The sequence below is a fragment of the Protomyctophum parallelum genome (genome assembly GCF_964188405.1).
Source record: "Protomyctophum parallelum genome assembly, chromosome: 15".
Taxonomy (NCBI): Eukaryota; Metazoa; Chordata; class Actinopteri; order Myctophiformes; family Myctophidae; genus Protomyctophum; species Protomyctophum parallelum.
Genome location: NC_139710.1, coordinates 12,862,041 through 12,889,552, shown reverse-complemented (window position 1 = coordinate 12,889,552; position 27,512 = coordinate 12,862,041). Strand labels below are relative to the sequence as shown.

Below are 27,512 nucleotides of genomic sequence, written 5' to 3'. Positions count from 1 at the left end.
CATATACATATCATTGTCAACCAGTAGGTGCCCTACCTGACACCACGGTCTACATATCTCAATGGAAGAGTAGGGAGACGACCTCCAACCACTGCACATGTATGTGCTTGTTATATAAACCTAACTGGTTGCACGTCAACATAAAGAGAATAATGCAAGCACTCACATGTTCTGTTCTTCATGTACTTATTTTATTTTTATGTTGGAAGGGAAGAAGGACCTGAAGTACAGAACGTGAGTGCTGGCATTATTCTCTTTAGCTTTAAATATAGCCCTTGACTTGCCTGTGTCACCAAAATGTGCCTCAACCTCGGTAAATGGACCGATCTTGTACATCATCGTTTTTAATGTTCTGCTTGATGGTGTTGAATTGAATTGGCCTCAGTCTGAAAAATGTCAAGGGTGGTGCGTTGACGTACTTTACTTGATGTACACATTGCCACACGTCCGTACAGCTAGTACTGACCATATCTCTACAGCTGAGCTAATGACAAGCTCATTTACAGCCATATATTTACAGAGCTTGTATGTAGATCTTTGTTTTTATAACCAACCAATGTGCTTTGAACAACTGTTCAAATTAGGTACAAACTGGGGTGGGGATGTGAAACATGCTCAATAAAAGATTATTATGCTTTGTCTGGTTAAAAAGCAACAGGCTTTGTGCAGACAACAAGGGCAACATTTTCATGCAGATGGCCTTTAATATTTGTATTATTTAGAAGCTATGTTAAACATACTTTGAGTGGGCCCAGGCCGTAGCGTAACGGTCTGGGCACCGGACTGGTGATCCAGTCGCAGTGTGCCGCGGGTTCGACTCCCGGACCCGACACGGCCTTTACTGCATGTCATCCCCCCATCTCTCTCCCGTTTCCTGTCAGCCTACTGTCTGTCCCTTCAAAAATCAATAAAAGGCGTAAGCCGCAAAAAAATATCTTAAAAAAAAAAAACATACTTTGAGTGACTGGGCAGTATAGAGTTATAACTACAGATGGATGCTTACATCGGGGGGAAATGGAGCTTATGTTATTACAATGTAACTTGTGCATCTGCTTTGGTTGGACTTGATCTGTCTATACTTCCATTGAAAAATGTAGAACATGGTCTCAGATAGGAAATCTACTGGTTGGCAAGTAGTAGTACCTGAAGCTCATAGGTGCAATGACTTCCCATCCAGGACAAGCAGGGATTATGTCTCCCGTGTTGGTGACCCAGGTTCAAATCCCGGGTAGGATATGAAAGCTACGGATTGCCGTTTTAAAGATGTCTACACAACAAACTTTGTTGTCCTGACTCTTGACTACTTATTATTGGCGTTGCGACATCAGTCTGGTCCAAAGAAATAATTGGAAATAACTCCATGCCAGGACGTGGCAGTGGTCTGCAGTCTTAAGTGGAAGCTGATTGACAAAAAGAGACGGAGAATTTTTGCATTACCCTTGAGTTGGTTATTGAGCACATATTATCTTATATTTTAAAGGTATATTCAGTGATTTCACTCAAAAAACCTTAGGTTTCGTTTTTGGCTGTGGGACCCAGCCTTTCGTCCAATCAGGATAGAGAGTCAAAAACGAAACCTAAGGTTTTTTGACCCCCAGGGGTTAACTGGGGACAGGGAGGAACTCCTTATATGGCCAGCACACTCTATAGTAGGGAGGATTATCACAACAAAACAAAAAAATAAGTGATATTTGAATTAAGTGAAATCACTGAATATACCTTTAAATGGGTGACGAGCTTATCTACTGTAAACTTGCTGTAATAGGGAATAAAACTAACGAGAGTGCAACAACGAGAAAAATCACAGAGAGCTCTGTCCCCTGTCTGCCACCCCGCTGCTATCAACATCTGACGATCAATGCCTTGCTACAACCAACGGCCGTGTACACACTGCACACATTACAACAGATTTTTGGCCACAGGCACTCGACACAATCAATGCAGATGTTTAACGAGTATGATTTGTCACTTGCCTTTTGTAAACAAAACATTCAATGTTGGCCCCTCTTCTTATACCAGCAGTTAATGAATCCGGATTTCCGGCATTAACCTCAGTTTACCTGGAACTTTGAAGGGAAAATGTAGTGCACACAGACTGCAGATGCAGACTACAGCACCTTTCGTTAGTGCTGCACAATTAATAGAAAAATGATTGAGATCTAGATTGAGATTCAGACATAAATTTGAGCAAGAATCGTGCAGCACCAGTTGGCTGGCAATTTGAGTTATTCTTATGTTTTTACTACAAGAGTGCGGTTTAAATCAAGCTCTGTTTATTAAGCCACAGTAGTTGGCTACAGGTGCCACAGTTTGAATCTAGTAATGTTCAGCAACTACGGACTAAAGACAATAAATATTTTCAGGGAAACAAAAAGAGTCGTGTGAGAATCGTGATCTCAATTCTTGTGGAGGAAAATCGAGATTCACATTTGAGAATCGTGCAGTACTGCCTGTCATTGAGGATTCCTTTCATTCTTAACCGTCTTCCTGCCATTGCCGAAGCCCTTCGGCAATTGAAGCATTAATTTGATATTAACGCTTGCTGCCATTGCCGAAGCCCTTCGGCAATTGCTCTTTTATAGTGCTTATGATTGATCAAGCCATAATGCTACTCACGTTAGCCGGTTAGCTAGCAGTATTGTTAGCACTGCACTGGATCGTTCATATTAATTCACCGTCGCCATAAGAATCCATTCTATCCGTTTCTTTCAATCGCCTGTATCTCCTATTCCTTGTCCCAGATGGCATTTTTGGTCAAAACAGCGTTTCTTTGACGGCACGAGCCGACGTTGTGGAGTGCTAAAATGTACCGGCATGATTCGATCATGTAAACAAAGGTTGTCTTGGCAACGTAAAGCTGGCAGGGATAAGCTCACTTCCGGTTGAGGCAAAATGTGGCTTTTCAAAATAAGAGCTCAAATTAAAAAAATGCTGGCATGAATTAGGTCCTAATTTCTCAATAAATGGCAGCAGTAAAAGGGTTAATACTTTGTGATCCATTTGGCTTTCTAGATATTTATGCGATAGATAATGGGATCAAACCCTTTCTCTGAATTCCAGAGAGCTAAAGGACAACCTGGGTAGTGATGAGCCAGAGGGAGATGCACCACTGCTGCTGCAGACCATGTTGGCCAGGAACCCCGGCATCTTCAGGGAGAAAAGTATGGCAAGACACTGACAAGAACACGCACATTCATACAGATGTCCTCATGTGCATTTATTTTTGTCGTCAAATGTAATGGCTCCATCTGAAGTAGTTTGTTTTTCCTCTTCCTAAGCAGATGTCATGCAGCAGCCACTGGTACCACCGTACAAGATGTCCCAGAATTCCATGCATAGCCCGGCCCAGTCTGGGAACTTCCAGCAGGCAGCCATTTCTCCTAACCCTTCGAGGTAAGGCAGCATGTGTTGAATGGCACAGTCAATGACCCCTCCTTCCTCCTGTTCTCCTAATATTTTATTTGACTTTTTCAGTTCCTCTTTCCTGATTCCTTTAGCAGTATCCAATTTAATATCTGTAGTGCTATTGAAGTGCTATTGAATGGTGTCTACAATATATTTAAGATTGGAAAATACCCCCCCAAAAAAACAAAAACAAAATTCTACTACTCTATTTCCTCCACCCTCTTCCCCATTCCTTCACTCTCCCCAGTCGTTTTGTGTCTCCCCAAAGCGGCACCAGTAGCAGATACAACATGGGCCAGCAGAACAGTCCAGTGCCCAGCCCCTACACTCCTCAGAGCCCTGCCACTGGCTACATGCAGCAGTACCCTCACCAACAACCACCCAGCTACAACCAGCACCAACAGATACAGCAAGGTGATGGGAGTGAGTGTGGTATGTTGTAATGTACAGTATATGTGAGTGCATATTGGAAATGGAGACATAGCATGGATACATGCGAAGACTTTTGCTGCTGTGTTTTTGATCGTATCAGATATATACTGTAGAGGCTGCAAGTACTAAGAACTATGTAGGATAAAATGTAGGTGATGAAGGTTTGTTCTGGCATAGATCCAATTGGTCCGCCGTGTAAAAAGCCCATTTCCCGCAGGCATATAAAGCCGGTAATCCACTGGCGATGTTCCATATTGGCGTCATGTGGGAACAATAGCAGGTGTCGATTGCAGTTGTATTTCACTCAGTCAATCTTGCCACTCGACCTTGTATAATGTACATAACATTTCCCTCTCAGCTGGAGTGGGAATGAAAATGTCAGAATGATGAGTGATGGTGAATGACATTTTGTAATGGGAACAAAATTGCTTCATAACTGGCATAATTGAACATTTTCTTTCTTTTTTAAGTCAATTTCACATTCTAGTCATGACTAACGTTTCACTCAACATTTCCTGATGTTATAAAAGTAGCATAGCTCTTTAATGAATAGCTCAGTATGTATGTTTTGTGGGTAGGGAGTTGCAGGTGGAGAGAGAGAGAGAGCATGCATGTGTGTGACAGTGAGGCTGGAGATTGGAGCAGTTAAGTTAGCAGTAGCTGTGAGGGTATGAGTGGTAGATGATTTCTCATTCTGGTTCATCCCATCAGCCATCACCCACATACCTAATTTATTGTCCCTAAAAGCCTATTTTCATGTTGATTAGAGATACCCTTTACCCGTCAAAGTACAAGCCCTCGCTGGTTTTGTTTTATTCAGAAATGATGGGTCTTGTTTTGTTGTCTGACTATAGTGGGTGTCTGACTATAGAGCGCCGCAGTCCTGCCCCCTACCAGGGCCCAGGAAAATATTCTCTGTTCATTTTCCTCATAGACATTTCAAAAACTATTTATTTAAAGACCTTTTAAGCCTCGTACAAAGCCAACTGGAGTTGTGACAAATCATGACAACAAACACAATTTTTCGGGGCAAACAAATAATTACATGAAGAAAACAGCAGGTTACAACACTTTTGTTGTTTTTCTTCTTTGTAATTATATGTTTGGTCCAAAATATTGTGTTTGTTGTCATGATTTGTCACAAATCGAGTTGGCTTTGTACGACGCTTATAAGGTCTTTAAATAAATCAGTTTTAAAATGTCTATGGGAAAAATGCATTGGGAATTTTTTCCTGGGCCTGGTGTCGTCATGAAAGGGGGCGGGACTGCGACGCTCTATAGTGGGTGTCTGACTATTGGATGTCTGACTCTTGTTTGTTGGCCCCTAGCTTCCCTCTCTCAGCGGGTACAGGCTTTAGTTTCAACATACTATTGGTCATTCTGTCATTAGAACGACAACCTACCTTAAACCCTAACCATAACCACAAGCACGGAGCAGTGCATGTTCGGCAACCTTAATCCGATCGTTGTTTCCGCATGTCGGTCCTATGGTGTGTCGGATAAGCGTGCGCAACCCCTATCAGCTTCCCAAACAGTGCAACACTCTCTCTACTTCTAGCTCAACCGCGCCACTTTAGCACCTGTTGGTACCCTAAACATACAGACATAGGGACAGACAGACAATGCTGCCTTGGAGTGGCTGCGCCACTCAAAAACAAAAACACAAAAATCAAAGCTTGTACATCCAGTGATTAAAATCAGGTGCCGGAGAGAAAGACTGTCTCAAAAAAGGAAAATACTACACACTGTATCTTGCTCCACAAGAGATTTATTTTTATAACCACCACAAGGGATGTTTTGAGCTTACTAGCTCTTCCTCAGACCAAAGATTTTGCAATGATAGTAGCCTGTGGTGGTAATAAAATAACTTGTGCAGTGTGTGGACTCTACTTTTTAGTGAGTGTACATCTGTTTGATATAATATCCCGATTTGTCTAGTCTTGCGTAGCCATACAATTATTCCACAATCTATATATGCTATATAGAGTCTGGAACTACACCTCCTGAAATCTGAGTAATCTGTTTGGTGAAACGGAAGTGGGGAGGTGGCTCCATTTCCACTTTATACTATGATTTGTCCTACTAGAGATTATGAGCCCCTGTATAAAAACATATTCTGGACCCCTCTAGACTGCTTCAATGTATCTTATTGATCAGTAGCGAAAAAACTAAAAGGACTCCGATAACCTGGAATGTACAATCATGTCAAGACTGTGGTGTACTCGTTTGTCTTGTCACTATTTTCTTTTCTTTTTTCCTTTTTCCTTTTTTAATTTGTCTGTATTTGTTTGTATAATTTTTCTATGTTTAATTTTCTTTTGGTGGTTCTATTAGTATTGCGATTGAACAGATAATAAATGAACAATAACAATACATACAATACAAAACATTAAAACATATTCTCCGTTATCTGCCAGTGTCTGTGGCCAGCCCAATGGTTCCTGGTGGCATAAGAAACATCCATGAGGGCAAGGTGTCTGGTCAGATGGCCAATGCTGCAAACCACCACCCAGACAGACATGGCACTGAGGACTACCTTAACATTGTGCACCGACTGGGTAACGAGGTAAGAGGGCAACCCTTCTAAAGAGAGTTGAGAATCTTTATTGAGGATGGATATTTTGGCCTACTTCCGACTTGCCTTAAGGCGTTTCTGTGGTCAATCTTGGGTGTTGGAATTGTTTTATGCTCGGACCTTTCAGAGTGTGTGTGTGTGTGTGTGTGTGTGTGTCTGTCTGTGTCCAGGAGGGAGACTCGGCTATGAGGAATGCTTCCTTTCCTCTGAGGTCGCCACAGTCTGGCTGTTCCCCGGCAGGGAGTGATGGAACACCCAAATGTAAGTACAAATATAGACATATCCTCTCACATTTATAGGAACAGCTGTTATCTGTTCTTTACAGCTCACATTAATCACAAATAAAGAGCAGTTTGATGTCCTCTTTGTAATCATAGTCATCTTTTGCTTAGTTTTTTTCTTTAGTGGTCTGTATGTCACATACATTTTTTATTATTGTGACAGTATTTCACCTGATCTCATCTTGTCCTTGTTCTCTCCCAGTGGGTTCTCGCCCCCCGCTGATCCTACAGTCGCCCCCTCCCTATGCTGCTTCACCGAGGGAGGGCGGGCCTGACCAGAAACAGCAGCTCCAACAGAGGAAGAAAGGCCCTGCGGTGAAAGAGGAGAAAGACATGTATGACATTGTAAGCTCTCCAAACAAGGACTCCACCAAACTCACGCTCAAGCTATCCAGGGTCAAATCCAATGAGTCTGACCCACCAGGTAAGTTTCTTGTAAAACAACTTTCAAATGTAGTCCATTTAAGAGTTTGATTTGGCTCAGCCTGGCATCCAATATCCCATGTTTACCCTACCTCTATTTCATACCTCCCTTCACTGACTTCATAAAGTATGTTCAGTGATGATTGAATTGAATACCACCAAAGCAGCACTTGACAACTGTGTTTTACAATCTTCTCCAGGAGACGCTGTGCCAGGCATGGACCAGAACTCGGACAACATGGAGACAGAGCTGGGTTTTCAGCAAGTACCTGTACTCCAGCAGAACCTGGGTGCCCGGCAGCAGCAGGCCTCCCAGCAGACAGGGGGCGCCAGTGGCCTCCAGCCTCCCTCCTCCCCTTATGATGAGGCTGAGTTGGATGCCTTGGCTGAGATTGAGAGGATAGAGCGAGAGTCGGCTAGTGAAAAATGCTCTAAGGAGGTGCAAGACAAAGGTATGTAAGACACTCAATGGAATACACCTACGGTGCTGGAAGAAATTAACAGACAAAATTATTAGGTTTTTTTTCCAGTTATCCAGTACTATTTATAGGTGTGTGTTAGACAGTTAGAGGCATCTCTCCTGTCACCTGTGGGTCTGCGACACATGCCAAGTTTTAAGTTGGTTGGTCAGATTATAATTATGCACGGGACATGCATACATACACACACACACACACAGACAGTTTTCTCAAAAACGTTTTCATGTCAAGGAATCCCAAAATTCTATGCATTTGGCCGCGGACATGCATCTCAAAAGATTTTCAGAAGCAAAAAATATTCACGTTCGTTCAAATTTCTAGTTTATTGAAATAATGTCATGCTCATTTGTCCAGTGCATATCCTACTGCAGGCTTTGTTGACTAGATTTAGAGGCTCTTGCTCTTTCAAGCTCTTGGTACTGAAATGATCGATTATTTATATGGAGAAATCCAGTCATTTAACATGCATCTCAATGGGTGACAGGACAGCTTGCCCTCACGGAGTTGAGTGGGTGGGGCTTAGTGACGGGCTAATTATGATAAAGCAATAAGCCACAAGAGGTCGTCGTGTCTCACTTACGTGTCTCACTACTGTAACAGCCTCTCAGACACTGTTACTGTTAATAAAAATATTCGGTGAACTCATCTAATCCATGATTGCCGATATATTCGTCCTATCGCCCAACCTTATGCTCTAATCATTATTACATTTCTGGGTGTTTCTTTGCCATTAACTGTTCAATCTATTTATTTAATTCTGTCTTGCCTTCCGGTCATTTTTCCACACTCTCTGCAGACAAGCCGTTAAAGAAGAGGAAGCAGGACAATTTCCCCCTGGAACCGGGAGCAGGGGGGCCAGGTGGCCCCACTGGAGCCCCGGGCAGTGGACCGGCGGGAGGAGGTAATGCCGGAAAGCTGACCCCTCAAGAGGCCTCCGCTGCTGGCAATGGAGCAAGCCGTCCTCCCCTCATGGTGAGCATCGACCTCCAGCATGCAGGCAGGGCTGATGGCCAGCTAGACCCCTGTCTGGCTGCCCCTATCCCAGCCCTGGAGGCCCAGCGCTGGCCTGAAGAACCAGCTAGTGGACCCGCAGCAGCAGAAGGTTCTGACACCGTTCTGCGGCTGAAACCAGACGGGCGACCAGAAGTGATCAAGAACCGATTGGATAAACACGATGGCAGACGAGATGGCAGAGACGCATCAAGGCACCGGCATGATGGGAAGCCTTCCTCAGAAAGAAGGGGCGAGCCCAACAAGCCGTCCAGCCGTGGGGAACACGGGCGAGACAGGGACAGAGACTCTGACAGAGAGAAGAGGCATCGAAGTGAAACTGGTAAAGACAGTCGGGATCGGCGGTCGCCTGAGGACCGCTACCGGAATGATCGAGACAGGCCTGGCTACCGGTCCTCTTCTTCTGGAGATCCTGGCCGGAGTAGCAGCAGGCCAGACGTGCCCAAGCCGGCGTCCTCTGGTTCTAGTGGCAAGATTCCAGACTCGTTTCCTGCTCACCTCCTGGGAGGACAAAGTGGAACGTTGAAAAATTTCCAGATCCCTAAGGTGACCTGGTCTGCTTATTATGCAATTACTGCCTGCAAACTCATTTAACCAAAATCATGCAACTGCTCAGTGCTCATTTGCTTCAGTTTTCATTTTAAATCATTGCCATCTTTAAGACTTTTGGTTTGCATAGGGATAGTTAGTAAGATTTACATATTTGGAGAAAACTTGGTTAAAGATGGGGTGGCGTGAGTTTTCTCCCCCTAATCACCATAATAATAATAATAATAATTTCTCCCCCTGATCATCAGGTACTATGATTATACTAGGAATTTTATTTTATTAAGTATACCTGGTTTTCACCTTTGCAACACCCACTTATTATTATTATGATGTCACTAAAGTGGTGTATTTAAATTTGTCCTTTTGACTCAAAGACTTTCAGCTTTCAGGAAGAAACCAAAAATACACCACACCTGGTGTCTATTTAAAGTAATGTTAACTCCATAGACACATACAAACCAGAAAAAGTAAAAGAATCATGGCTTTTAACATGTTGTCAGACACACATCCGTTTTCTGTCCTTGGTTCAACCAAAAGTGATTTGTCCCAAAGCTTCCCATCAGATACTACTAACATAATAGTTGAGGACCCAACTTGTTTCTGGCTTTCAAACATTATACAAAATTGTATAACGCTTTTCTCTTTTTCTCAGGTCAAACGTGACAAGGATGGTAGTTTGGCAACGGTACCCCAGACCTGGGCCGAACCCAAGGTTAGGCTTGAGAGACTAGGTCTGATCGAGGACTTTAAGAAGAGGCCTAAGCCTGTGGTGGTGTTGAAGAAGCTTTCCATCGAGCAGGTCCAGAGGATCATCAGGCATAGCAGGTCTGGAAGAAACAGGCTCTCCTCGGGGAAGTCCAGTAAAAGTAAGGACAAATCTTCATAGTCTTTCTCATTTCTTCTCATGAAGACAATGTTCTTTTTGAGGAGCGTTAACCCCTCCTATGTCCAGCTTTGAGGGTCCGTGTGAACGCAAACATTGAACACAAAAGTGTGTAAACACAAACATTGAAGACAAAAGTGTGTAAACACAAACATTGAAGACAAAAGTGAGGATGCAAATTGTGATTGGCCAGAATGAGATGATGTATGTATTATAAGAGCGCCCCTCACTTCACATCGGTGTGATTTTTATTTAACATACGGATCAGTCTGTTAGTTTGTTCTTCAGAATGTTTGTTCACGTGCACCTTTTAACTTGTAGCCTTCATTACCTATTATCCGGAAGTGTGTTAATCACGAGGGAGAGAGTGTACTTGAGGGTCTATGCTGCGATTTGGAATCTTAAGTTGAAGTGCCTAGTATGGATACATCATTTTGGCGGCAGCAAGGATGTACACACTAGGATTACCCTCAGCTGTAGTGTGTATCACTTCTTGTCCTTTTACCACTGGCTGCAAGTTACAATTTTATGTACACTCCCCCTGGTAGCTACAGCCTACAACTGTCATTAGATCGACTGAAGTCCTTAAACCAGAAACCTAACCGCAAGCAAGGGAGAAGCGCATGTCCGACCGCATGTCCAACCGTTGTTTCCGCATGTCGGCCTGTTGGTTTGTCTAATCTGTGTGTGCATCACCCTTCAATTCTGCAACAAGCACTATACTCTGCAAAAAGCACTACAACGCCGACTGAGGAAATATGGGCGGACATGTGTTGCTGTAGTGTTGTTTCTGTCTGACATGTGTTGCTGTAGTGTTGTTTCTGTCTGACATGTGTTGCTGTAGTGTTGTTTCTGTCTAAAGACATGTGTTGCTGTAGTGTTGTTTCTGTCTGACATGTGTTGCTGTAGTGTTGTTTCTGTCTAAGGACATGTGTTGCTGTAGTGTTGTTTCTGTCTAAGGACATGTGTTGCTGTAGTGTTGTTTCTGTCTAAGGACATGTGTTGCTGTAGTGTTGTTTCTGTCTAAGGACATGTGTTGCTGTAGTGTTGTTTCTGTCTAAGGACATGTGTTGCTGTAGACTGTAGTGTTGTTTCTGTCCAACACCGGGGCTCCACTGGACGCATCAGCGTTGTGTCTCCGTCACCGCCAGGGAATGTTCCCTTTTTAATCAATGAAGGGTGGCTCCACTGCCTACGATGCGTTGCGCTGCGTTCGGTGACTGCTTTAAAATTGCCCCGGTTCGTTTTTTGACCCGCGTCACACGCGTCCAGTGGAGCCCTGCCGTAGTGTTGTTTCTGTCTAAGGACATGTGTTGCTGTAGTGTTGTTTCTGTCTAAGAAGCTATTGCTGTGGTGTTGTTTCTGTCTAAGCCTCTAAGGACATGTGTTGCTGTAGTGTTGTTTCTGTCTAAGAAGCTATTGCTGTGGTGTTGTTTCTGTCTAAGCCTCTAAGGACATGTGTTGATGTGTTGCTGTAGTGTTGTTTCTGTCTAAGGACATGTGTTGCTGTAGTGTTGTTTCGGTCTAAGAACCTGTGTTGTAGTGTTGTTTCGGTCTAAGAACCTGTGTTGCTCTAGTGTTTATGTCTAAGGACATGTGTTGCTGTAGTGTTGTTTCTGTCTAAGGACATGTGTTGCTGTAGTGTTGTTTCTGTCTAAGAACCTGTGTTGTAGTGTTGTTTGATTGTTTCGGTCTAAGAACCTGTGTTGCTCTAGTGTTTCTGTCTAAGAACCTGTGTTGCTGTAGTGTTGTTTTTCGGTCTAAGAACCTGTGTTGCTGTAGTGTTGTTTCTGTCTAAGAACCTGTGTTGCTGTAGTGTTGTTTCTGTCTAAGAACCTGTGTTGCTCTAGTGTTTGTCTAAGAACCTGTGTTGCTCTAGTGTTGTTTCTGTCTAAGGACATGTGTTGATGTGTTGCTGTAGTGTTGTTTCTGTCTAAGGACATGTGTTGCTGTAGTGTTGTTTCTGTCTAAGAACATGTGTTGCTGTAGTGTTGTTTCTGTCTAAGGACATGTGTTGCTGTAGTGTTGTTTCTGTCTAAGGACATGTGTTGCTGTAGTGTTGTTTCTGTCTAAGGACATGTGTTGCTGTAGTGATGTTTCTGTCTAAGGACATGTGTTGCTGTAGTGTTGTTTCTGTCTAAGAACATGTGTTGCTGTAGTGTTGTTTCTGTCTAAGGACATGTGTTGCTGTAGTGTTGTTTCTGTCTAAGGACATGTGTTGCTGTAGTGATGTTTCTGTCTAAGGACATGTGTTGCTGTAGTGTTGTTTCTGTCTAAGGACATGTGTTGCTGTAGTGTTGTTTCTGTCTAAGGACCTGTTGCTGTAGTGTTGTTTCTGTCTAAGAAGCTGTTGCTGTAGTGTTGTTTCTGTCTAAGGACATGTGTTGCTGTAGTGTTGTTTCTGTCTAAGGACATGTGTTGCTGTAGTGTTGTTTCTGTCTAAGGACATGTGTTGCTGTAGACCTGTAGTGTTGTTTCTGTCTAAGAAGCTGTTGCTGTAGTGTTGTTTCTGTCTAAAAACCTGTGTTGCTGTAGTGTTGTTTCTGTCTAAGAACCTTTGTTGCTGTAGTGTTGTTTCTGTCTAAGAACCTGTGTTGCTGTAGTGTTGTTTCTGTCTAAGAACCTGTGTTGTTGTAGTGTTTCTGCTGTGATTGAAAACGAACAAAACTGTCAGACATTTGGGCTCTTGATTAACTGACAGCTGGAGTGTGATCAAATAGCTGCTACCAGCAGTGTTGAGCCCCCCGAAAATGTGCAACAACTGCTCTGTGTACTGTATGTTAGGTACAGTAAAAGCGAGAAACCAGTAAAAGTGAGAAAAATGGAACGAGGGGTGCCCGTTTTTCCGGTGCGGGAGGCCGCGGCCGGGTCCCTTTGAGGGACCGTCCACGAGCTTGCCCCGTCCTTGTCCCTTCCTATTCGGCACGCCAACACCCCCCGCCCCCGGCCCAAGTTGCTCCTGGAGAGTCCACAAAGCACAAACGCCTCACAAGGAGTCATAACTGAGTCACTCAAATGGCTTCAAATCTTCAAATGTGCATGTTTTGCTCTATGCACAGGCAGCAGCCATATTGGAAAGACATTGGACCTCTTCCATACTTCCTTTAGAGGTGTGTTACCATTGATACTAAATGAATGCTCTGTTCCATTCTGGTCAAAGAGAGTCAGTGTTTTGATATTGTTCATGTTGGCTCACAGATAACACTCTGCTACATCAGAGGCCCAGTGACCCTCATGTTTCCTTGAGAGGGTTCAAAATGTCCCATTTCTGTCTAACTCTGATGGGGGCCTTGAATTGAAAACTTTGAGAACCACTGTGCTACACTAATTGGAACAGAGCCTAGTAAGACCTGTGAAGGAAGACCAATGTGGCAGCTGTGCATAGAGACCAAATGTGACCTGGTTGACTGCATTTCATTATTGTTCCGTAAAAACGAGAGAAATAAATGAGGAATTATAAGAAATGCTAAAATAATGTATTGGGATAATGTGGAACATTAATAAATGCAGTAGTAGCAGCTTGCAGGGGAATCAACGTCATGTCCATGGCCTTTTAAGTGTAAACATTAAGAAAGGCCTCTGGCAAACTAAACATTTGTGAGTGAGCTTGTGTTGTATCTGCTGGTTTCAGCCTTACAGGTAAAAGATAGAAACAGCAACATTGTTCAAATCTGTTGTAAGATCAAGAGTCAAACAAAGATGTCTGAATTCTTTATGCAACCAATACATCCTCTGGAAAGCAGCTAGCATTAAATGTTTTTCTTTTATAGTTCCTGACATTGTCTCTAATTAGTCACCAGATTCCTTTCAACCCCAAATTGGAATTATGTTTTGGGGCGCCCGGCCTCACGCATTTTCACTTCTGCCCAGAAGGGCCACCATATTGCACCGCATGTTGTAGAAATGGTATTCACCCCAGTTTCCTCATGCCCTGGCCCCTGACAGCTATTGTTTTATTTTTTATTACTAGTCCTTAACAGTTCGAATATATGTACAGTGTGGGTAATGTGATGTAATAGATCATATTGTTGATGTATGTATTTTGAGGTGTACATAGTCTGAGGCTGGGGGAGGGAGTTAAGGGATGAGCCTGGGAATTTGGGATGGGCACAAAATTAATAATACTAGTCCTTACTCCTTACCTGTTCTGATATATTTGAACTTGTAATGAATAAAAACAGCACTATAACATTCAAGTATTCTTACAAATGCATGGTAGGGAAACCTTTTCATGGCAAGGACCGCAACATTTACACTTATAGCCCACAGACCCTCATTTGAAAAGTATGAAGGACCCCCAGTTTGACAGAAACAGAAACACCACACCACACCACACCACAGAAAGTATGGACAGTCGCACAGGTACTCCCAAATATATATATTTAAAGGTTAACCACTTTTTGAGAGGTTTGTGTTGTTTTCTTACCTTATTATGGGCAAACTATTCCATTCCATGAGTTATTTCGCTCCGTTGTGTTGTTTATTAGCAATTTAAGAAATAAAAATAGTCGCTCATTGACTTCCATTGTAACGGGGAAACAGCTCTCAAAGTCACTCTTTTAGCACATAAACCAACGCAACAAAAGCTGATTCTGACAGTTTGACATCAGGAAAACTCATGCTGTTTTATTTTCGTCTTTTAAGATAGATTTATAAAGTTACTATTTTAGTCGGAGATAGACTGCAGCAGTACTACGGCGTTCCCAACTCTTGTGGGCCGTCTTGCGAGGTTTCGTTTGTAAACAGAAGTCTCCATGCTGTTTGAGATGCACCCTTGCATATGAGCAATCCCAGACACAGACACTTTACACACTAATTATAAAGTGTCTCCCTCACACACATCCATTGTGTATGTTTTTAGTGACAAGTGGACGAGATCAAATCCCTTTGTTTACATCCCCGTCGTTTCCAATAAGGAAGTGGTGTACAGTTTTGGTCCAATCAGATCAGACGTGAACAGCAGTGATTCGGTCGGCGTAGGCATACCTACCGGATCTTCTTCTTCTACACAAATTAGTCAAAACAAGACAAAGTTGAAAATTTTAATTAAAAATAAAACCGCATGAGTTTTCCTGATGTCATAAACTGTCAGAATCAGCTTTTGTTGCGTTCGTTTATGTGCTAAAAGAGTGACTTTGAGAGCCGTTTCCCCGCTACAATGGAAGTCAAAGGACCCTATTTTTTTCTTTTTCTTAAATTGCTAATAAACAACACAACGGAGCGAAATAACTCATGGAATGTAATAGTTTGCCCATAATAAGGTAAGAAAACAACCCAAACCTCTAAAAAAGTGGTCTTACCCTTTAAGTCGCATAGATCCATTTGCAGGTCCATTTGTGTCCAAAATGGTCCCAATTTTGAGCTGGGGCTTGAGAAAAGTCATGGCCACAGTCATGCCGGAGCGGTCCACGCTGGAAAAAGAAGTCAAAAGTGACATGGTTGCATTTTAAAATATGCAAAGAAGTCTACGACCACTGTGAATAATGTGCCACGTTATGCAAAGTTGGCACCTATATAGCGAAGAGGATTCTATCCGTCCCTGATTCCCTGCCACTACAACCTCTTCGGAGCGCATCTTCTCCAAAGCGGGGGGATTTATTGTCTCTTTTCTGCACTAATATAAGTACGGTAACTAACTATAATATTGCACTCTCAGAGACAGAGCCGCTTTTTTGGTTGTGCGAACGCACCTGCGAGACGGCATTTTTGTATTATTTGAAATGGAACGGCTTTTACGTCTCTCTCTCTCTCTCTCTCTCTCTCTCTCTCTCTCTCTCTCTCTAAGCAATAGCAATTGTCTCTCTCTCTCTCCCTCTCTCTCTCTCAAAGCATTTCTCTCTCTCTCTCTCTCTCTCTCAACTACCGGTATTTAATTACATATTTCCATTTTGCGCCAATATTATACTGCCATGTCTTAGTTAATACAGTGTTCCTTTTTACAAATAAAATATGCACATTAAGCAGGTTGATCACAAAGTTAGTGTGGTTATATAGGCTACTTTGATCGGAATGAGATTAAGAACACCTGCCTGCATGGGCGCTGTGCGAACAGTGAATAATTATATAGTTTCTTACCTCGTGGCTCGTGCCATGGTTTGAAGAAAGAAGAATTAAATAAATCCAATAAATATAATCCAAGGTTTGTTTGTCTGGAGAATGGAGATCCAACACTATGACATATTAATATTATTAAAGCAAGTAAGCTGGTCATTGTGCTGCAGAGTGAGAAGCTGCTCCGCTCTGCTAATTGATCTGACCTGATATATATTTGCGCAACTGACTGGCATGAGGTAGCCTAGTAATTATACTTATTTGGCAGCACCTGCAATTCAGTAACCTATACACATTTCAAAAGGCTTGCATATGCTATTAATATTTTTTCTAATAAGGTTTGTCCTTAGATAGAAATGTGATCATTTTTGTATAGTTTTGGATATTAACAAATTAATTATTAAAGCACAGGGCCTCGCATTTCTCCCAGGCAGCTATGATTGCGAGCCATGCGTGCGCCTCGCACCAAGCACTCGTCTCGCTGCTGTCATAAAGCCTCGATTAAATGACGCTTTATTTCAGTTAATGTTACGGCAAGAGGAGAAGAAAAAAAATCCGTTAGTTACTTCGTTTACACTTGACATCGTGTGTTGTTTTGAATGGTAGCCAAACTGTTACTTTTATTACGTTTTTTTTGTTTTTTGTTCCATAGAGAGCTTAGAGGGTTTGATTGATTTAAGAGTTCATTCATGTTACGATCGGGTGGTGTTTTCGGGTGGCCTAATTCATTGTGAGTCACTGCTCGCCTCGCATCGCACCTTGCATAGCGCCCCCCCACCCCCCGTTGGGTTTCGAAGCGTCGACGATCGAAACAAATTTATTTCGAAGCGTTTATCAAAAACGTGATCGAACGTCAGCCCTATTGGCCACGCGTACACACGCACGCACACACACACAGTACACACGCGCTGAGACACACACCCGCACAGCGAAAGTAGTTTGAGAGCTAGGGAGAGACACACTGTGAGCAGACACATGCACTGTGAGCACGATCAAGACACTTGTATGTATGTTTTATATAGCGAACTGGAGACTGTTGCAGCCCCAGTGCCCCACTGAAAATGTGCATCTGGCTACATGTACACACACACAAAATGTGCACTTGGCTGCCACTGAGTGGCTAGTGCGTGCGTCACAATGTGGCGCTGTGGCGCTGGGCCAGGCACAAAATTTGTCGTGTTGTGGCGGTAGCAGAGGAAGCATGACAGTGGGGTAACGCCGAGAACAGTGGCCTGTGATGCAGGTGTCGCTAGGGGGCGGAGGTGTGAGGGTGCGTGTTTTCCCATGTAAGTAGATTTAAAATAGACATTTTTATTCACTAATAAAGTAATTATTAATTTATAATTTGTTAAATGGGGTGAAAAGGGCTTCATTAAGACCTCCATAATATTATGGGCAATGCCTGTGTGAAAAGTGAGGGCGATTGGTGCAGGCAGTGAGGAGCAGCGGCAGTGTTTCAGACATTCATTCATACAGACATTGAGTGAATGTGTATGATTATTAGGCAGGTGGTCCAAAGCATCCCCTGGGGGGCGGTCTGTGTATTCGTCAGATTCACAGATATCTGTCCGTGCGCGCGCGCGCACACACACACACACACACACACACACACACACACACACACACACACACACACACACGCACACACGTATTCTACATTTAGCCGTTTGGTGTATTTGTATGTTGTTTTTGTATATTACTGAGTTTCTCTTTAAACAAGCTGCCCGTAAATTATTGCCCCTACGATTAACAAAGTTGCTTTGAATTTGACATGTATGTGTACCTAAATTTGACATCCTGGGGGCACGGTGGCACAGTTGGTAGTGCTGTCGCCTCACAGCTAGAAGGTCCTGGGTTCGATTCCCGCTCGGGACGTTGTGGACGCTGGCGGCGTGTTTCCTCCTCCACGTCATCAGTGCCCATACCCGAAGGCGGGGTTGGCGAAAGGGCCTTTCTGTGTGGAGTTTGCATGTTCTCCCCGTGTCCCCTAGGGTAGGTACCCTCACAAAAAACATGCAGTAATCCTGGTCACTAAACTGCCTCCCCCTGGCCAGCCGGGGCGCCTGATGGAGGGGAAAAGAACTGGTTGGAATAACGTGTTCCTTCCACACGCTACGTCCAACCAGGGAAACTCCCCCCTGTCAGGTGTAAAGGAGCAACTTGGACACTCAGGCATGAAGGAAGCATGAGTTCAAGTCCGTTGCTCTCCCCTTGTCCCCCATATATGGGGACTAGGTTGGTGGAGGGTGTGTAGAGCCCAGAATCACATTAGACGATTGACACAGGGGTGAAAAATGGGTTACAAAATCGTGGGATAAAGAATATATATTAAAAAAATAAATTTGACATCCTGTCTCAACCAATAGGTGGTATGGACCCAAGTGTTCTGAAGGACCTTCCCCCAGAACTGCTGGCAGAAATTGAGTCCACCATGCCACTCTGTGAAAGGGTCAAGATGAACAAGAGGAAACGAAGCACTGTCAATGAGAAGCCCAAGTATGCAGAGGTCAGCTCAGATGATGACTATGACGCCAACGGAGAATGTGAGTATCTGCTTAAAACGTGGTTTTCTCAACTTGATGTTTTTGACTTTCAAGTATTGGAGAAACAAGAAATGATGACATAGTCATATTTGTCAGTCGAAACAAGCGCTTTCTCCGTTTTGCATCTGTCCCCCTGCTCTGCAGTTAGCTCATAAAATTAGCCGGTGTTATCAGGCGCTCCGCTCCGCGCTGCTGTGTTTATATGCGTCTATGGTTGCAGAGTGTGGTCTGGGTGCACACTTCCGCGGTGCGCGTGTCATAGAAACTGTGAAATGCTGAAATGTGTGTGCAATGTTGTTTGCCTATCTGCGCTGAAATGTGATATTTTAGAAACTACACTAATTTGATTACGCTTGCCCCTCAACCTCATTTTGATTATTTGTCCATTAGGTCAAAACGGTTCCCAATGCGAATTGTTGACTTCTTTGACAGCCTGGCCTTTTTATTTTTATATTTGCAGCTGCAAGGAAGCGCCATCGTCGTGACAAAGGGGACAAGGCCTGGGAGACTGAGGAGCCTCGGGAGCGTCGGGGTTCAGGGGAGCATCGGAAAAGCAGCGGAGGGTTCCGAGACAGCCGGCGAGGCTCAGGCAGTCGCTACCGGGATTCCTCCGATGAGGAATCCCGGTCGCCACCACCCAGCATGAGTGAAGGTCAGTGTCGAAACAGTATTCATGACCGCTATGCTTATTCCAATTGCATTTAATATGGCATGTATGTCAAATGGCTGACACTAAAGAAAGAATAGAACTGGCACATCCACTGGACGGCAGGTGCAAGACCAACAATGGATAAGGCAATATAAAACATAGAAGTCTGCACACTGTAACTTTATTGATGAATGTTTCAACAGAGTCTCTTCATCAGAATGGAGATGAAGGGGGCGCCCACTGGCCTAGCGGTCCAGGCACATGCCACATATAGGCTTTGGCCTGTCAGTGCGTCGCATGTTCGAGTCCCGTTCATGACGACCTTTGCTGCATGTCTCCCCTTTTTCCTGTCCATCTCCACTTGATACTATCAATAAAAGGCAGAAAAGCAAAAAATAAAAAAATGGAGATGAAGACTCAGTCTGATGAAGACTGTCGAAACTTTAATCAATTCATCCTTGACTGGGAGCTTTACGAAGTTACTGTGTGCGGTCTTCTATCAAATGGATCTTGTATCTTCAAATGCACAGAATCTGTAATAAATCCAAACATCTGTCATGTCTCAGTTGCCAGAAAGATGAAGGAGAAGCAAAAGCAGAAGAAAAGGAAAGCGTATGAGCCCAAGTTGACCCAAGAAGAACTGATGGACTCCTCAACGTTCAAGAGGTTCTTGAACAGTATCGATAATATACTGGAGAATCTTGAGGACATGGACTTTACTAATGCAGGTAAATGATATTGATGATACGTTATTTAGTCACAATCATAAATTATATCTACGCCGGTAGATTTGTGCTGTTGTGTTGAATAGTTCATGTTTCATAAAAGTACCATGTAAAGCTTAAATCTTTGTTTGCTGCTAGCTGCTAGCATAAATGTAGTTAAGCTGTGCCAGCATCCACTTTAAGAGTCTCGGTTTCCTCCCCGCTGCAGCCCCATGCACACACTCACTGTAACCATTGGCTATCATTAGCATTAGCGCACACTGTTTCTCTGTCGTCAGAAATGTTTACATGTCGAGAGCCACACGAAAACAAATGAACTTTGGATGGCTGATGATCACCAAGGAGAGCTCTCTTAGTTTCCGAGTTGTGGAGGTTTGAAAATCCTGCTTTGCGCTGAAGTAAATGGAGAGTTGTAACGTCCCATAGCTAGTGGTGACGGAGGCGTTGCATAGCAACCGGATCAATGTTAAAAGCTGCTCTGGAGCTCACCCATATACCCAGAGTTATATGGGGGGTATGAATATATACGTACCTAGCAAATAACATCCCATAGTTGGGGGATACGTATGTATATGTACCCGGCACTTATTTCATCGTATACATACGTACCCCCCAGCTATGGGACATTATTTGCTAGGTACGTATATAGAAGAAAAATATTTAAGAGTTTAGTATAATAAAATGTATCATATTGCATTTGATTTCATTCACTCTGAACAATTCCAATTGTGTGTGTCTGTTCTGTCTGTCTTAACAGATGACGATGACATCCCTCAGGAACTGTTGTTAGGCAAACACCAGTTGAGCGAGCTGGGCAGTGAGTCAGCCAAGATTAAGGCCATGGGCATCTCCAGCAGGGTACTATTTACTATCTGATCCAAGTATTTGTTTATTCTTTAACCCTCTAACACCCGCATTAATTTCTACTTGCAAAAAATAGATAGATAGATTTCAACCTTACTACTACTTTGTACTACTAGGACTAAGACTAAAAAATATGTTAAAAAAAATAAAATAAAAAAGTTTGATGAAAAATGTATAATAATAATATAATAATTATATAATAATATAATAAATTAATAATTTACATTTTGGGGATATCTTTCACAATAATGAATAAAACATGTTCTAGACATTCTAATGATCACAAAAAACATATATTACAATTATTTTACCTACTTTTATTAGGGTAAAGGTCAAAAGTCTTAGGTTAAAAAATGTTCAAGACCAGACATTTTTAATTTGTGTGAATTTCAGCCTCTGTGGGGGGTATTTATATGCAAATATCATGACCAATGGCATTGCAATGAACATCACTGATGACGTTTAGGTGAAAAAAGAACAGAAAAAAATTATAATAATTTAGTAATTAAATAAAATAAAATTGTTGCTAAAAAGCAACGCTGGGTGTTAGAGGGTTAAGCAAAATGCAAAAATGTGTTTAGTGTTTATTTTCCCTGTCTGTTAGATGGATGTCTCCTTGCTCAGGGGTAGTGCTTCAGGTGTCAGGCTACCTCCTCCTAACTTCTCTCTATTGTTGCAGATCCCATCAGACAAACTGGTTAAGCTACTGAACATTCTGGAGAAGAACATCCAGGATGGATCCAAGCTCAGCACCTTGATGAACCCAGTGAGCTCCTCTTATTTCTTATCTACTTTAACTACACTGCTCTTTGTACAGGAGCTTGCCCACTGAGCCTGAATGTTTCATCTGACATTGTTGCACATTAAAAGAAATACGACCTCATGTTGTGTCAAACACGTTTACACACTGGCCACTGAAATTGACGTCCGTCAAAAGAGAATTTGTACCAGGCTAATTGTTCTGTTTTCCCCCCGCATAATCTTGTTTTATAATGTGGTATTGTTTTGCGTCTGTAACCTACACAACTAATAGAATAATGCACATTCTGCAGTGTGGATGGTGGGTGTGCTTAACGGTTTTTGTCGGTTGATGGATTTAAAAAGACACTTCAATGGGCAAGATCCTTTACACAAAATGTATAGCATCAAAGACTAGAAAGGTTAAACAATTTCTTACCTGAGTTTTTACGTCTGCTCAGGACCACGATGGGGAAGATGAGGAGAGGCTTTGGAGAGACCTGATCATGGAAAGAGTAACCAAGTCGGCTGACGCTTGTCTGACTGCACTCAACATCATGACCTCAACACGCATGCCCAAGGCCGTGTACATAGAAGACGTTATAGAGCGTGTGCTGCAGTACACCAAGTTTCACCTGCAAAACACACTGTATCCGCAGTATGACCCCGTCTACAGGGTTGACCCTCACGGAGGTGAGAATAGGGAAAAGTGCCATCTTTCCCCAATTCAAATGAAAACGGGGTGCTATTTTTTTCCTTTTTTGCAGATGGGTTCCCAGATTGGCTATTATATAACTATTAACCCAAAAAACATTACCAGAGCAGTCTAGAAAATGTCTACCGGTACTCTGTTTGTCCAGAGCAACTATGCTTGAAAATGACTTCTCTCACGCTTACAGGTGGTCTATTGAGTTCTAGAGCGAAGCGAGCTAAATGCTCTACACATAAGCAGCGTGTGATCATCATGCTGTACAACAAAGTGTGTGACATTGTCAGCAACATCTCTGAACTGCTGGAGATTCAACTGCTCACAGATACCACCATCCTCCAGGTAACTACTGGGCACAATACCATGACGGCACATCAATTGTTTGTCCGAACAGACATTAAATGGAAAGCAGATGATATAATATTAACCTCTCTCTGCTGAACTTTTCTTCCTTATTTTACTCTTTGGCTTTCTCCTTTCTCATCTATTTCCTCTGGTTTGTTCTAGGTTTCTTCAATGGGGATCACTCCATTCTTTGTGGAGAATGTCAGTGAGCTTCAGTTGTGTGGCATCAAACTGGTTACAGCAGTAAGTATTGTGCCAAGTATAGCAGAGCACTGGTGCTGAAACTTTCTTGGTGCTTCATAACCTCTAAAAGCAAAGGAATTAAATCTCCTTTTATTCAGCTAAATTCAATGAAATGTATTTTCCTATCTGAACTTTATTTGTGCTGTGTGGACAACTCCGAGATGAACACAACACGATGATGATCAGTTACTATGTTTGTAAACTTTGAATTCAAGGTTTTCCCTAAAAGGCACAGTGCAGGGCTCAAGTCAAATTAATTGGAAAAGAATAAAAGAAGGTTTTTAATGTATCGCTTAATATGTATTGTCTGTCAATAGGTCCGTTACATTACTTGGGCTGAATGGTTGAGCAGATGATCAAGCATTTTCTATGAACTATCTTCTTTACCAAGTATCTTTACTAAGTTTAAGACGAACCTCACCTGTCTTCCATCTCCAGGTCTTCTCACGCTATGAGAAACATCGGCAACTGATCCTGGAAGAGATCTTCACTTCTCTTGCTAGACTGCCCACCAGCAAACGGTCCCTCAGGAACTTTCGGTATGTGTTTTAATGTGTACATGACTTGGTTTTGCATGTTTATTATTACTAGGTAGCAATGAAGTATTAAAGAAAGACGCCTGATGCTCATTGCATGATGGCACATAGTGAACAACACGTCATCATGATGTTTTCTGGCCCGTTGTGTCCCAGGCTGAACAGCTCGGACCAGGAGGGTGAGCCAATGTACATCCAGATGGTGACAGCTCTGGTGCTTCAGCTCATCCAGTGTGTAGTCCACTTAGCCTGTGACAAGGACACGCTGGAGGAGTACGAAAGCAAGGTAAAGACAAGCTTCTTGGAGGTCCCTGAAACAAAGTATTTTGAGATGGGGGTCGGTTTACATGTATCATTTTTGGGGTCCTTGAAATAAAACGGTTTGAGAACCACTGATATAGAAACATTCTTTATTTGATGATTTAGAAGTCATTTGTAGAATCTGTTCTTAGGTCTTAATGGGTTACTTGATGATTAGTTGTCATCCAAATTATTGTGATTAAATACTTATTTTATCTTGGCTTTGGAAATAATAATTGCATATGACAAATAATAATATACATAATACATAATGTATAATATACAAAGAAATGTAATAATGCAATACTTTCAAGTAAACATTAATCATGGTATGTGCAGTATCTCATGTACAAACGCATAGCATTGCTAAGAAATGAATCCCATGGTTGCGTTTCCCTCTACAGCAGGATCAGGATTTGGTGATTACCAACTCCTATGAGACAGCCATGCGTACCGCTCAGAACTTCCTTTCAGTCTTCCTCAAGAAGTAATGTCATGTTCTTTTCTACTTTTAAACATATATACGTATATCCTTGTATTGTGGCTGCCCATGCTCTAATGAACACTTAACAGTAGGAGCCTAACCGTCTACTCTACTGTATGATTTCCATCTTTATGTATTCTCTTTTTTGGTGTTTTTTTTTAAATTATGCTATATGACTACTGATTAGATTTGACTACCGATTTGTCAAATTCTCAACTTTGTACTCCCATTGTTCCTGTTGACCTTCTCTTGTCTTTACCGTTAATCTCAACGTCACTGTCCCCCCCCCCCTCCCATCTCTTCCCATCTAATCTTCCACCTCGTCTTCCTCCCTCCTCTATTTCTCTCAGATGTGGAAGTAAGCAGGGAGAGGAGGACTATCGGCCATTGTTTGAGAACTTTGTCCAAGACCTGCTGTCAACAGTCAACAAACCAGAGTGGCCTGCTGCAGAGCTTCTCCTCAGTCTACTTGGCAGACTATTGGTTAGTTTCACCAGTACACTTGTTACTTAGCACACCATTCACTGGACAAATGTGTGTATAAATGTCACTTTGAACAGTATTGTTAGTATTTGTGATTGTACAAAATGCACAAAATATCAGCATCTTGTGCTGTTGCACTAGACTAGACTAAGGTAGTTGAACCCAGATACACATCATATTATCTATTTTGCTTATGAAGGAGCAATGTAGATGATGGGTAAAATAATGGTCCACAGCACTGAGACTGAATGTTCCCATATGAGGAGCTTGTTTTGAGCCATTGTTTTTGTAGTTCCACAAATGGCCACTAGGGGTGCATGCTGGAAAGGATGTGCTTTTTTCAGGAGTCAGGTTTCAGTCATGGCATTTATACTGTATAGTCCAGGCCCAGAGTCAGGATGATGATATATTTGTTAGAGTTTACACAAAAGAGACACAATTTGAATAGAAGCAATTTCTGGCATGGACATGTGTAATTGTTCTTAAAGGAATAATACATATTTGCACTGTTTTGTTTGCAGTTTTTTATAAAAAAAAATTCTCCAATGGTTTTAGGGTTCAGTGTATGTTAGGGAAATGTAGCATATTGTGGTAATCATGTTTCTCATCCTGTTCTCTTATGCGCTGGCCCACAGGTGCACCAGTTCAGTAACAAGCAGACAGAAATGGCCCTGAGGGTGGCCTCTCTAGACTACTTGGGCACAGTGGCTGCCCGTCTGAGGAAGGATGCAGTGACCAGCAAAATGGACCAGAGGTCCATAGACCGTATCCTGGCGGAGGTAGAGAATGCCTGGAAACATGGGAGATTGAATTCTGGTTCAGACTACCCTGCTGTACATCTTGGAGTTTATGGAGTTTAATGACGTCCTGGCTGCTCTGTCTTCCTATAGAGCCCTGGTAACGATGAGACACAGAAGCTCCAGAAGGCCCTGTTGGACTACTTGGAGGAGAACGCGGAGACGGATGCTTCATTGGTGGTATGTTTGCCAGACGTACTGAGCTCATGAGAAGCACACTCACAAATGTAATGCACAGACTGAATGTTCGTCCTCTGGTGTCTTAAACACACATGGTCATGCGGTGTGTTGGAGGACGTTAGGTTCTTCTAATCCAACCCCCATCTTGTCTCGCATGTTTCTCCTCTCTGCCCTTGGTTTCCTGTCTCTCTACCCTGACCTACATGAAATAAAGCATAAAGATGGTAAAAAGAATATATCTAAATTATTTCAGTTCCTTTGAATTTATTTATTTTTCATTGTGTGTTAAGTTTACTTACTGACTGACCCTGTGGGTTCAGTTGAGAGTGAATTGATTTTAAGGACTTTCATACCTCAGATCAGAAAAATCAGTGCCAACTTGAAAATAAGTCCCTATAACACTGTTTCTGCATGGGTCTTTGTTCAAAAAACAACAATGGTAAACAGTTAGCCTTCGACTTGGATTCATCCGAAACCCGGGTCCCATCTTTCTTCCCAGTTTGCCCGGAAGTTCTACATCGCTCAGTGGTTCCGGGACGCCACCACGGAGGCTGAGAAGTCCATGAGGAACCAGAACCAGAAGGACGAGGACTCGTCGGATGGACCGCACCATGCCAAGGACATAGAGACCACTGGGGAGATCATGCAGCGCGCTGAAAAGCGCAAGAAGTTCCTTCGCAATATCATTAAGACCTCGCCAGCTCAGTTCACCACACTAAAGTAAGAGCAAGGATGAATGCACGCGCACGCACACACACACACACACACACAGTGACACACACACTCACCTCTCACACACACTTGCTGGCTCATTGATAATACTAGACACAACTGGCACGTCACAGTTTTACTTCAGTTCCAGTTAGTTACAATCTCACTCTGGGTTGGGTGGTTGTATTATCCTGAACATGTCCTAATTGTCTCACGTCTCTCCCAGAATGAACTCGGACACTGTGGACTATGACGACTCCTGTCTGATCGTGCGTTATTTGGCCTCCATGAGGCCGTTCGCTCAGAGCTTTGATATTTATTTAACACAGGTAAGACATGGCACTTTTTAACACTTAAAGCCCCATTTACTTCTTTGACCAGAGTCCCAAAGCGGTCTGTACTAGTCTCCCTCCTTTATTCCCTCCATTGAAAATAGCTGATGTGTCGTGATTTTGCCCTGACCTACAAATTGTCTTCTCAAAATGTAAAATGAAAAAAACATATTTGGTACAGACCCCAACAAATGTCACACCAAAACTTTAACTGTTATTTAAAAAACTACTTTGAATCACATCGCAGTCATTATATCTGTCAAAACTAATCGCAATAAGATATTTTTTTTACCATATCTTGCAGCCCTAATGTAGTGTGTTTATTCTACATTCACAGCTATATTGTATGGCAATTTCCCTAATTGTGTTTTAGATTCTGCGAGTCCTTGGGGAGAACGCCATTGCTGTCAGGACTAAAGCCATGAAGTGTCTGTCTGAGGTGGTGGCCGTGGACCCCAGCATCCTAGCAAGGGTAGGATTGTTTACTTGAATTGTGTCTGCGCATTGATTCGACACTCATGTCAACCCCTCCTTTATTATCTTTATATACAACATTGCGTCTGTTCATAGATGTCTACTATATGTTATGCTAGTCAACTAAAATGTGTAATGAACATTTAACCCATTTAGACCTGAGGACGATTCTACAAATGTCTTCTAAATCCTGACAGTTTTCTGAAAAACCTATGTTTTTATGTCAGTCATTCTCAAACATTTTCATGTCAAGGACCCCCAAGATTATATGTAATTGGCTACTGGCCCCATCTGAAAATATGTAGTTCCA

The 27,512-nt window shown here is 42.7% G+C and overlaps 1 protein-coding gene across 9 annotated transcripts in view; it reads left to right on the top strand.

The window, feature by feature from the left end:
* LOC310872772 (nipped-B-like protein A) overlaps positions 1-27,512 on the top strand; it is a 46,537-nt gene that overhangs the window by 6,726 nt on the left and 12,299 nt on the right. For 2 of the 9 annotated variants that reach the window (XM_083784850.1, XM_083784851.1), the window contains exons 5-30: positions 3,061-3,161; positions 3,279-3,393; positions 3,653-3,837; positions 6,255-6,403; positions 6,583-6,673; positions 6,896-7,117; positions 7,317-7,568; positions 8,392-9,152; positions 9,808-10,021; positions 18,456-18,632; positions 19,093-19,284; positions 19,848-20,009; positions 20,764-20,864; positions 21,550-21,636; positions 22,070-22,301; positions 22,508-22,659; positions 22,825-22,905; positions 23,344-23,444; positions 23,598-23,727; positions 24,146-24,228; positions 24,576-24,708; positions 25,344-25,487; positions 25,599-25,685; positions 26,185-26,405; positions 26,623-26,725; positions 27,102-27,200. In XM_083784850.1, coding sequence (XP_083640976.1) covers positions 3,061-3,161; positions 3,279-3,393; positions 3,653-3,837; positions 6,255-6,403; positions 6,583-6,673; positions 6,896-7,117; positions 7,317-7,568; positions 8,392-9,152; positions 9,808-10,021; positions 18,456-18,632; positions 19,093-19,284; positions 19,848-20,009; positions 20,764-20,864; positions 21,550-21,636; positions 22,070-22,301; positions 22,508-22,659; positions 22,825-22,905; positions 23,344-23,444; positions 23,598-23,727; positions 24,146-24,228; positions 24,576-24,708; positions 25,344-25,487; positions 25,599-25,685; positions 26,185-26,405; positions 26,623-26,725; positions 27,102-27,200 — 4,375 coding nt within the window. The remainder of the gene's footprint in view (positions 1-3,060; positions 3,162-3,278; positions 3,394-3,652; positions 3,838-6,254; positions 6,404-6,582; positions 6,674-6,895; positions 7,118-7,316; positions 7,569-8,391; positions 9,153-9,807; positions 10,022-18,455; positions 18,633-19,092; positions 19,285-19,847; positions 20,010-20,763; positions 20,865-21,549; positions 21,637-22,069; positions 22,302-22,507; positions 22,660-22,824; positions 22,906-23,343; positions 23,445-23,597; positions 23,728-24,145; positions 24,229-24,575; positions 24,709-25,343; positions 25,488-25,598; positions 25,686-26,184; positions 26,406-26,622; positions 26,726-27,101; positions 27,201-27,512) is intronic. The other 7 variants (XM_083784858.1, XM_083784857.1, XM_083784855.1 and 4 more) reach the window with 7 other exon arrangements.